Consider the following 12,271-nt stretch of genomic DNA (forward strand, 5'->3'; position numbering starts at 1 on the left):
AAGTACTAATGTGACCCCCTACCCACCTCAGGTCTAGTGCTTGGAGCAATCTGTTTCTGAATGCACGTAGCCCCCTAGGAAGAGGCTGTTTAAGGCAGATTGCTTGAGTTTGAGAAATACCACATGGAGTCGAGCAGAAAATGGCTTTGAATTGGAACCCCACCAGACACTAGTTAGGCCTGACAGAACACATCTCATATTGCACATTCACTGCTGCGTATTGTTTCGGTCTTGGATATTAGAGCATTGATGATAGCGGATGCAGCTGTGGCGATAAATAACTGTGAGAATAAATCTTCCCTTATAGCTTGATCCAAAAGCGAGTTACTCTTGGAGCACCTTACAGAGACAGTGCAGACAGCAATTATTTGAGAATATGAAAATCCATCCTTTCTTCAGCGTCATGTACTGTAATCGTGCTTTGTAAATATAGAAAGACTAGTAGCTTATTCAAGCGTGCATCTAAATCCTATTCAGTCAAATGTGCTAAAAATGTTTCAGGCCTCTTAAATTCTATAATTTGTTTTGTTTTTGGACTAGATCCAGGCTGGCAGACTTCCACATGAATTGCCAGACGACACCGCATTCAATAACAAGCTGTCCTAATGATAACTACCACGGTTGTCTGGTGTCCTACGTTGGACTCATTGGTGAGTGATTATGAGAAAAATCTGCTGCATGGCAATAATAAGAATTTGCAATTGCATTTTAATGGACTGACGCCTTGGAACATGTATTTTGACTTCTTTAGCTTTTTTAATTAGTGATGCATCAGGAATTTTATTTCAAGAAAGATTATAAAGAACAGGGGAACAGATGAAGGCAAGGGATATTCAAATGTTTTGAAGTCAACGACCCCAAATATAACAATCCCCTTGGAGAACATTTAAAAGCCACTATAAATAAATTATATTTACAAGTTATATTTCATACCAAAATTATGCACTATATTTATACTGAAAAAATTGTCTGATAAAGGCAACGTGTAAATTGTTCAAAAGAAAGATTGTCTTAATATATATAACATAACATTTCTATCTTTCCAAATTTATAAATACTTCCACGAGTGCAAAGGACCAACACAGAGCCATACATTATATAAGTAACTATTTTATTAATTAACAGATTAATTTGCAACAAAATGCAATGAGGTTTGTTTGGATACATGAATGCATTATTTTCCCTAAGGCACAAAAGTATTATTTTGACTTTTTTTGTCTTTTTGGCAATTTTCATAAAATAATCTGAAATAATTACTACTTCTGCTGTGTAAATTAAGCCTGCAAACCATCAGAGAAAATGTTAAATTGCATCCTTTTAGCCTTTTACCTGAAATGAATCCTGGAGAGTTAAAAACCCAGTCGTGCTGTGAATAAACGGACCTCTAAAAGAGAGCAGACCAACAACCTCTGGCCATTATACTCAGCCAAACAGCACATTATACTCCAGACAGTGAGATCTATAAACCAACATGTTCCCTCCTAATGAATATTTATGAGAATCTCTACCCTTGGCCTTACAGGATCAGATGTGACTCCAAACTATGTGGATGCGAGCCACACCAACATCACCATTTCCCCTTGGTGTGGCTGTCGAGGCAGTGGAAATCATGAAGCTGAGTGCGAGGCCTTCCTCCGAGACTTCAGAGAGAACACTTGCTTGAGTGAGTGGAGATGAAACCTCACGTAACCTCACGGCCTGGACAGCCATCCTTTTGGGCTTAACCTAAATAGCACATTAATGAGAATTGCTATGTCTTACGGGCATGTGATCTCTTTTGCTGAGGGTTTTTTTTTGCCACATAAAAATTTCATGGCTTTTTTCATGCATGTGTTTTTATTTGCATATGTGTGTGTGTGTGTGTGTGTGTGTTTCGGTGTGCAGGAAATGCTATCCAGGCATTCGGTTATGGAACGGATGCAGGTCTAGTTCCCATCACTGAGACTCAGTCAGCAGCCCCATCAGTACGGACCAATCTGCAACCGGCTATCATCACTAAACATGTTATCAACTCAAATGATGTCAAGCAAATAGACAGTTCATGTGTTTTCTCCACATGCGCCAACCTTCAGGTAGGTCTGAAAATTTGTGTCGTTCACTGCATTGGTATATTATTACCCCAAAGCTAAAAAAAATGAAGGAATTTAAAGATGTGCCGTTTTTATTATATTAAATGTAACATTTGTACGGTACAAAGATTTACCTTTAGCTTTTGAACCGTAAGACACCACCCCAGTGACAGCTTTGTACCTATTTCTAAGAGTTCAGTATGCAGAGACAATTATAAGTAAGCTATTTGTAAGATGATTTCACTAGAAAAGTGCAAACACTGACATGCTGAGGTGTTTTCAAAACATTGTTTGTTTGAGAATTCCAACCAGCCTGACACAGCAACAGCTCAACCAATGGTGTGAGTTTGGGGCAGAGCTAAATGATTGACTAGCCAATCATTGGCTAGTCAATCATTAGACAGAGGACCTTTAATTTTAAACAGTTGCTGTGGGTTGATCTCTCCCCATTGTGTTAATTATACTTAAGTGGAATTCTTGTATTGGATTATTTTACTCTACCCAAATTATATACTAATGCTAAAATTCTGCTAGTTGATGAGACAGATGGTCATGGTCTCATCAGAGCCTGTACAGTTATGTACTGTATGACAAGGACCAGGAAAGAGTAGCATCAGAACAAGATTTTAAATTGAGATTAATATTTCATTTTCAAATGATAAAAAAAAAATAATAATTACCACCTACAGCAAAGGAATTTGTTCACTAGCTGTCAATCTTAAAATTATTTTGTTTATGAAAGCAGACAGCATTTATGATTAGTATACTACACAGTGATTTTTAAGTATTTCATTCCATTCAATATGTATTCTAGGTGTGGGAGTGGCATATTTTTATTTATGATATTTGGGCTACACTGAAAAAAGCTTGGTGTAGAAACAATTTTTAACTCGGAAATTGCTTGTCAATTTCACAAATAATCACAAAGAAATGGCAAATAACAACTAAATTAAATGCAAAATAGACTGTAGACTGTAGACAGAGTAGACTGAAAGTAGACAAAGTATTTTCTTTTAAAACATACTTAAATAATCATCTATTTACAACTTCAAAAAATCTTTTTACAGAGTAGGGATGCATTTAGATAAATTGGGACACTTTTTGTCCATAAGACTTTATTTACTCCTATAGTTTCAGTGGACATTGGGCTAATTTTAATTGTCTAGTGGGTTGGTTTGGTTACACAGATCTGGCAACCTTTATTGCACAGTTCACTTTTAAAGTCATAAAACACATTCATTACCCAATATTCTCCTGGAAACCCCTTTTTTGTTAGCGTAATGGGCAATAGTGCTAGTATTTCTGTAAGCCTATACATTCAATTTGGATAGTCCTGAATTGCCCTGAATGTCAAGATCAGTGCTAAAATTTGTATTGCTGCTTTGTGCATGTATAAAAGCAAAACACACAAATTCCATTAAACTCCCCCTTAAAACTAGGCCAACCCTTGAGGCCACCAACTATTACAATCATTAAAATAACTGAGGGGGGGGAAAAAAAAATCATGTTTTACCTGAAGATATGCAGAGTGTCTAGTGGAAGGTAAAACACTTTTGTATAATTCAGTATGCATGTGAATAATTCATAAACAGAACATTTGTCAGCTCATGCAGAGGCCATTAAGAGCGGACCTGCAGCATGGCTGTAATACCTGAAAATCATGAAATATTGAGCCTTAGTGCTCAGATGGAAGATTAAGTTTCGAATCTGGCCCATGAAAATCCTGTCTCTATAGTCAGCTAGATAGTGTATGTTGATTGTCGCATTGATTTCAAGGATGTTAGTATGATTTGTCTTGCATACAGGAAGCTATGTAATCCTATGTAAATAAGTGATGTCATCACAAACACTAATTTGTCAGGTAATTCAAGTTTGAAAGGACCTGCATTATAGAGATATGACTTAGTGTGACCACTTCCATCCTATCGTGCCTCGCAGTTCTGTCCTAAGTCCTGAGGATTCAGTTATAAGCCCCTGGGTACTGAAGAAAATGACTTTACTCTCTCATCCATGCTGAAACAAATTATAAAAACTCCACAGACAGAAATATCATATAGTCGCACGGGAAATAACTATTTTAATTTCCGGCAACTGTCGTAGGAGGCAACAGTCAATCTGTGAAAAGTGGTTATCTGACATGGCTGCTTGTATCTACTCGATTACTTGGTGCGTTTACAAGTTAAGTGTATTGAACTCGTGCTCTCGGTAAAGAATTTGAGAGTATGGAAAGTGTTGATTGAATAAGCAGCCATACTCAAAAATGTCAAGTCTCTGATTATGTGTGTAACTCACTGAAAATATTCCAGCTGTCCATAAAACGGGGAAAAAACATCAATTTCCATAATAGATAGTTTTTCACCTGATACATATACAGTATACATCATGATTTGAATGATTTGCTACTCTGTCAGAAAAATGTGCAAAGATGATACTTTTAGGGGTACAATAGCTTGTCACTGGGGCAGTACCCTCAAAGGAATACCCCAGCAGGCACACAACGTCATAAGATGTGTAAGACATTGATATTTGGTTAAATTTCGGTTGAAACATCGGGTGACCAAAATTCAGTGTCAATTCAACTTGTAATGTCAATGTTAATTTGATGTCCAATACCGACGTCAACTGATGTTGATATGTTGTTTTTAGGTTGTGTAACCAAAATCCAATGTTAAGTCAATGTCAAATTGGCGTCAAATAATTGCCGTCAACCCAAATTTCATTCATCCAAAATGTGACGTCTGTCCGATGCCATCTCCAACGCCAACCTAACGTTATATTGACGTCCTGTGCCTGCTGGGACTTTTTTTTACCTTCTTTACCCCCTAAAGGGAGCACATTGGAATAGTAATATGTACTCGTATGGTACTATTATGAATCCTTTAGCAGTAAAAAGGGTACAAAGGTGTTCCTTTGAAGCGCCAGTGACAAGCTGTTGTACACCTATTTTTTTCTGAGAGTGCAATTTTAGACACAAAAAGACACAAAATTCCACTTTGGACATTTTAAGGTGGATATTGTCAGGCATAACACATCAGATTTTGTTTGTTTCAAGATTGCTTTACTTGATTATTGTGCTGGCTGAATCTCTGTTCAAATGCTATTCCACCCAAGGCAATGTTTAATTTTGAAGAAGAAAATTGGTATAGTTGCATAAAAAGAAGGCATGTTTCTGCTGAATAGAATGACAATAGGTGCTTTCACAAATGCAGGTTTTCCATAAATTTAACTGCATTTTTTTGTGTTTAAAGGTCATGTGTGAACAGAACCAATTGTCCACATGAAGGAAAACGTTTGAAAAACATGATTATCTACATTGTGGAAAGAAATGTCATGAAATTGGAAAGATGCTGAAACAAAAGAACTGCTTTCTATCCAAACAGATGGATAAATTAGCGGAAAGATTACTGGAACTGTTCAAGATTTTATTAAATATGACAAAATACCCAGCCTTCTTCAGGAACAATGTATTTACATCACTGAAAGCACATGACATCACAAAGTATAAAAGCATTTTGTTGCTTATGTTGCTACAAAGGAGCAGAGGGCACTTGGTTAAACTCGATTACAGGTGGTGGGTGAATATACAGGTGTTTGTGTTGAAATATTGTGGGCGTAAAATGGCCACAACTGTTTAGCGAATTCGCCATGGAATATTTACAGATGGGTACAAAAGGAAATTCATGTTTTCTGAGATGAATCCATTTCCTGATGCAGCTGGGATTAGACTGCACTGTTAAATAGGGAACTGGAACTATCAGTTATTAATAACGCTTATTAATGTCGCCCTCCCTGTGAAGTTCTGCTTGGGTTTCTGTTTGTTTGCTTTAGTTTCAAGCTGCTTGTTAATCCTCTGAAGTCAGTGTTTTATCGTTAAAAAAATAAATAAAAAAGTGATTCCATACTTTCTTTCTTTCTTACTATTGCATTTTACAGCACTGCCTTCTGAACCATAAAACAGCTCTAAAACTTTGCATGTTCCTTGTGGAAAAAGCAATTCAAAGAATCAATCAAGCAAACCATTGTGCAATTTTTCGTAAAGCTTCTTAATTATGGTTTTGCATCAAAGAGGCTGCATTTGTTGTTGTTGGTTTTTTTTCTCGCAAAGAGGACATATTATGTTTATAATTGTTTTGTAGCTAACAAACCATAACCAGCTGAGAACTTCTTGAACATGTTAAGTGTTTGCATATGTGTCATAGCTTACAAGTGTTAGAGTATCTAATGCATTTATTCTGCTTTATAGCACGAGAAAAAAACACCTGCTCAAAGCACTTTGATATGATTGACATTTTGCACAGAAGCGACACCTCTGGCCACATAATTTTCATATTCGGTACAATCAACTGATTTCTGTCATTTACTGAGTATTTAAGGGTTAGGTTTGTAATGTCTGCACCCTCATCTGTTGTTGGTCAGCCAAACAGACCTGCATGCCATTGGTTGAGACGATGTTGTTGTGTCTAGCTATTTGAGAGCGCCACAGTTCACACTTCTCAGGGGAACCAAACTACAGATGACTTACAGTCTCTTCATATTAAGCTATGTATAAGCTAAGTACCATTCAACTTTAATATCCATATTACACAGTTCTACTACAGCTTAGTGTATTTTTTTAAACCTAGGACTGAAATTATGTACAGTAGATTACGATGGAGTGATGAATAGAGGGCAGCCATGCACAATTAACCGAACAGTACAGTATGCAGGTTATGGTCACATGATGCTAATAATATTAATTATTTCTATTTTCACAGGACAGTGAGCAGAAGTGTTCTAACAGTTTTGAATGTGCTGATGAGGTAAGACACATTTCACCTATACAATATATCATTACATAATTATGAAAGTTAATATTTCTCTACCAAGCTAACAAAGACCTTTCTCAGAACTTTGGCTAAAGTTCTGGAAAGGTTCTCTTAAAGTTATGAACAAATGTTCTTCCAATATCATCAATGGAATGTTCGTTCAGAATATCTAGTTTTCACTAACGTTCTCAAAAAAATGTATAAATCGTTCATGGAACATTTTGATGTTATTTTATTATTTATTTATTTTTTTTAATGACACTACTTGAGAAAATTCAACAATATTTGTAAAATTATAAAATGTTTGCAAAATCTAAAACACACAAAAATGTGTTTTTAAATGTTTTTTTTTAAATATGAGAACATTCGGAAATAACATTGTCATAACTTAAAGGGAACATTAGCAACATTTACTTAGTACTTTTTTTTTTAGCTGGGTATGTATTTTTGTCAAATTATTTAAATATTATATTTTAGAGTAGTCAATGTGCAGCTTGTATAGCAGTACAAATGTACTGTCCTTTGAAAATAACTCAACATACAGCCATTATTGTCAAAATAGCTGGCAGCAAAAGTGAGTACTCACTTTTGTGAGATACTGTATACTGTATGTGTATGTATGTATATATATATATATATATATATATATATTTTTTTTTTTTTTTTTTTATACTACGAATGCTTGAATCTGATTGGCTGACAAATGTTTGAAGGTGTGCAATTATTTTCAGGGAAACGCATGGCGAACGTAGTTCCAGGCAGCTCATGACCGCATTACATGACCATATCACTTCGCCAAATGATTTCTGTTATTTCAAAGGTCTTACAACAGCAAAATAACCAAAACCCACAATGACACTGGCCAAACAAATAAATATAGTAAACAAAAGGATAAAAATGACAGATCATGTTTTTGCCACAAAATTACGCTTTATTATGTACGGAAAACACATACTCTATCTCTCCCGCTCTCTCTCCCTCACAGACCGCACATAACAGTTACAGTTTGCACACACGTTAACATACATCGCGCTAATGCAGGGCTCTCAAGTCTCACGCAATCGGAGTGAGACTCGCGCATTTCAACCAGTTCACACGCTCTGACGCCACACCTTGTATTTCTCACGCTGAGAAGGGATAACTTGTCCCGCTACAATTACTATACAATTAATATAGCCTACTATTAATAGATGAGGGAATACTGTGGTAAGTTTTCTGCCGAGTTCATAGCTCTCTCGACTCTGTAGCTATAGAGTTAAATGCCACCTACCAGCCAATCAGAAATTAGGATGTTGTTGTTTCCGTTTAAATTACGTGATTCTGCCGCAAGCTGGTTCGTTACTAAGCAACATGGATGCGCGTGCACATGGAGTGTAAATTGGAAGAGAAAGATCTGATGAATGCTGTAGGTAACCCCTTCATTTATTTTTTCGATTTTAAGATTCCTCTACGAAATCACTTGCCTGTGAAAAGATAGTGAGAGCTGATGTTGGGGAATATAGCCAAATTCGCGCTGAAGTATTATTGATACAGTCAAAAAAAACAACTCCAACTGCTTTGCAACCAGAAGCTTTAACTTAGCTTTGGCTTCCTGAAAGGAAAATACTAGAGATGTTATAACAGTTGGTGAATCTGATAAAAGACAGACAAATTCATCCAAATAAAATAAATTGTTTTACATATTTAAAAAAAAATCAAAAATACAAAGAAATTTGGCCCCAAACATGCCAACTGAACAACAGTGCTCAATGTACATACTGTACACACACAGTAGGATTACAGAACTTATCCTGAACATGTATGTCAAGCTCTCTCTCTGTCTGTCTGTGTGTGTGTGTGTGTGTGTGTGTGTGTGTGTGTGTGTGTGTGTGTGAGAAAGAGAGAGAGAGAACACATTTCAGCTTATGATTTTATTTTTTTCTGTTGTGTTTGTTGCACATCTTGATGACAGGGGTAGGAGGCTCCCATATAAAGCACTGAGGCTTCCCCAAATTCAGATGCAGTGTGTTTTCCATGGTGGGTTTGAACAAAACCAAAACTAGAAGCAGTTTGGCTCTGGATGGAACGCTATTATCATGACAGTGCTTTATGTGGGAGTCCTCTACCCCTGTCATCAGGCATCAAAATGTGCAATAAACATTTACAACAGAAAAAAATAAACATAAGCTGAAATGTGTTCTCTCTCTCTCTCTCTCTCTCTCACACACACACACACACACAGTTTGACATACATGCTCAGGGTAAGTACTGTAATGTATGTGTGTACAGTATGTACATTGAGTACTGCTGTTCAGTTGGCTCGTTTGAGGCAAAATTTATTTTTATTTTTGATACATTTCTATTTTTAAATACGTAAATCTTTTTATTTTATTAGAATGAATTTGTCTTTCATCAGATTTACCAAATGTTATAACTTCTATTTGTGCTGGTCAATTATGAACAATAGGTAAAATTGAACTGCTAGCAAAAATTGGGTGCTGCAAATATTTGAGTTGCTCCTCCCCTTTGACTTGCCCCTCCCCATTTAGTGACTCCTCCCCTTTGTGTGGCCCCTCCCCTAATTTCACTCCAAACTTTCGCTATAACTTGAGAGCCCTGCTAATGTTGTTAGCGCTACTCTGACGATTTTATCAGTAAACAACTTAAAAACTACATGACTTCTCACAAGCGAGGTAACAACAACGGCGCTGGTCGTGAACAAAAGGAACTAAGTTTCACTATAACTAGAGACATTGCTGCCGAACACTATTGAGAGACGCACAGAGACAATTATCTCTCTCTCTCTCTCTCTCTCTCTCTCTCTCTCTCTTATAACTTACTTATTAACTGTATTAACTGCATTAGTCTGCTATCAACGGCTCAAGCCTCCATTACTAGGTTTAAAATTATGTTTTGGAATTAGCAATGGAGGCTTTGGATGAGATGCGAAAGAATCCTACTCGCAATAGCGATTTAAGTAGAAATACCGGACGAATGCCTTGAAATATATCATCTGATCGATGTCTTCGAAACAATGAAACCTTCAATGCCTATATATATGTAAGGAATAATTGACGACAAGAGAGAGAGAGAGACAGTTGTGCTCAAAATTATTCATACTTTAAATATGATCAAAGAAGGCTGTGAAAATAAGTATGCATTGTTTATCCATTTGATCTTTCATTTAATTAAAAAAAAAAAAAAAAGTCTAACCTTTAATTGAAGTATAAAGAAAAGTGAAAGTGGGGGAAAATCACATTATGAAGTAAATGTTTTTCTCCAATGCATGTTAGATACCATTATTGGCACCCCCTAGACATTCTTATGAGTAAAACATCTCTGAAGTATATTCATATTTACATATTTTTTTATGACACCAGGGTGACTAGTTTCACAGGATTATAAATACGAGGAACACAAAGGCCAAATTCCCTTAATCATTGATCACAAGGAGTAAAACCAAAGAATATATTTCTGATGTGCAGCAAAAGATTGCTGAACTTCACAAATTTTAAAGAAATACCACAAACACATTCATTTTTAAACGTTAATGAGTAGCGAGTAATTGGGAATGACCCATAATCTTAATACTTGAACTGAAAAATGTTTGTAATATTTCCTCAGAATGTGCTGAACCCCAATATGGAGGGATCCATTGACTCGGTGGGCTCTCACCAGGCTGACAACAACAGAGCCAGACATTCATCTGTGACTTCAATCAGTGTATCTGCCGCCACACTGACACTGGCCTTTGCACTGGTCAATCAGGTTCTGTAAACACAGCCTGACTCTACAACACCAGGATGCATTTGATGGATTCTTCTGACCTCAAATCAAAGAACTTCTCTAAAGTGACATTGATCTTTCTCTCTCTCTTAGTGTGTGTGTATATGTGTGTATCACACGCCATCTTTAAAAACCAGTCGAAACAAAAAACAACAAATCCTTGGCAGGAGCTTCTAAAAGACTTGAAGCACCACTGCCCCAAGAGAAAGTGAGGAACCACCGGCGGCTGACACTGAACATGGAGAGCTTCTACAAACGTCTTATTTTAGAAGGAAAGCAGCCCACCGGGTTCTCCAGTATCATGACGGATGGTTGATCAAGAACAAGCTATAAAATGCAATCATGTTACCCATTGATGAACTCTCTGTATATTTACCTAGAGATATAGAGCATCCATTATAAAAACAAAACTTTTCGCTATCTCTCCCGCGCACATCAGTACAATAGTGCTCACTGCCTTGATCATTACCAATAATTCCATATAAATGTTTCTTTTGTTTGAAGAAAAAAATATGGATGAAATCTTGATTTGTGCCCTCGAATTTGTTTCCGGCAAACTATGTACAAGGGTTCATCCGCGCCATGTTTGGATCCTCCAATCTAGCGAGATTTGGAGTCTACTGCCCTGTGTACAATGTGTATAATGATGTTTGTAAGTATATGAGATTCTTTTTTTCCTGTTTTATCTCTAAAGAACCTTTAGCATGTACTGGAAAGCCAAGCGACGCGGGGAACTAGAACAAAAGCGGAGAGCCGTGTGAAACGTATCACCATGGAGAGCCGTCAGTGCCAATGATGTTCGTCTTAGGCTGTTATTATGTGTAATCATTTCTTTCTTGCCAAAAGACTTGGATTATATTCAAAGAAAAATGCTCCAGGGAGAGCGGAACAAAAGATCCATTTGCGGAGAGGGTCAATTGTTGGTGTATTTTATAGTGTGCAATCTATCGTGTGGCCTTACTTTTTTGTCTTTGCTCTGTTCATCTCTCTTATGTAATGGTTTCAGACCGTACCACTTGCAGAGTACCGCCAAGACCGACTGATATGATTTCAGACGTTCAAAAATAGCAGCTCCTATGACTCAAAAAGGTCTTGGTTCATTTGTGATGCTTTAAAATGAGGCAAGACAGAGGCTCAAGAATGTGTCAGAAATATTTGTTTAAATCTGAATAAAAACATCCTAGTAATGTCTCATAGAGTCGTGACTTTAACAACATCTGTTGCAGAATTAAAATAGGTCTGAGTGATTATCTTGGAATAAGTTTTGAAACACTATTTAAAGTCGACACGAAATCACAATTGACCCTGTTTAATGAAAAAAATGTTTTCATAGTCTGTTCAGTGAGTTCATAGAAACAGCCAGCTTGATCTTCAGCTGACATGTTCTGTTGATGTTTTCAGCAGCCTTGGTTCTGGCAGTATTTTTCCATTCATTTATTGCAAAGGGATTTTTTAAAAAAGGATTTGTTAAGAAGTTATAAGCCATCAACCAATGCAACCAGCTATGAGGTGATTCACAACATTACAAACTGTGATTTGAAACAAAAAAAAAAGTGTTAACTGGGGTAACGAATGTAATAAGGGAAAGAACATAATCCCATGAAACACTGCAAAAATTATAACAAAAACAGT

At 36.6% G+C, this 12,271-nt stretch overlaps 1 protein-coding gene across 2 annotated transcripts in view; it reads left to right on the forward strand.

Moving 5' to 3' along the window:
• Window positions 1–11,817, forward strand: part of gfra2b (GDNF family receptor alpha 2b) — a 70,078-nt gene extending 58,261 nt beyond the window's left edge. For both annotated transcript variants that reach the window (XM_058790265.1, XM_058790264.1), the window contains 5 exons: window positions 541–650; window positions 1,523–1,663; window positions 1,885–2,072; window positions 6,824–6,868; window positions 10,478–11,817. In XM_058790265.1, coding sequence (XP_058646248.1) covers window positions 541–650; window positions 1,523–1,663; window positions 1,885–2,072; window positions 6,824–6,868; window positions 10,478–10,630 — 637 coding nt within the window. In that variant the 3' untranslated portion in view covers window positions 10,631–11,817. The remainder of the gene's footprint in view (window positions 1–540; window positions 651–1,522; window positions 1,664–1,884; window positions 2,073–6,823; window positions 6,869–10,477) is intronic.
• The last annotated feature ends 454 nt before the right edge of the window (window positions 11,818–12,271 follow it).

Source organism: Onychostoma macrolepis, chromosome 10 (genome assembly GCF_012432095.1).
Source record: "Onychostoma macrolepis isolate SWU-2019 chromosome 10, ASM1243209v1, whole genome shotgun sequence".
In the NCBI taxonomy this organism is placed as follows: Eukaryota; Metazoa; Chordata; class Actinopteri; order Cypriniformes; family Cyprinidae; genus Onychostoma; species Onychostoma macrolepis.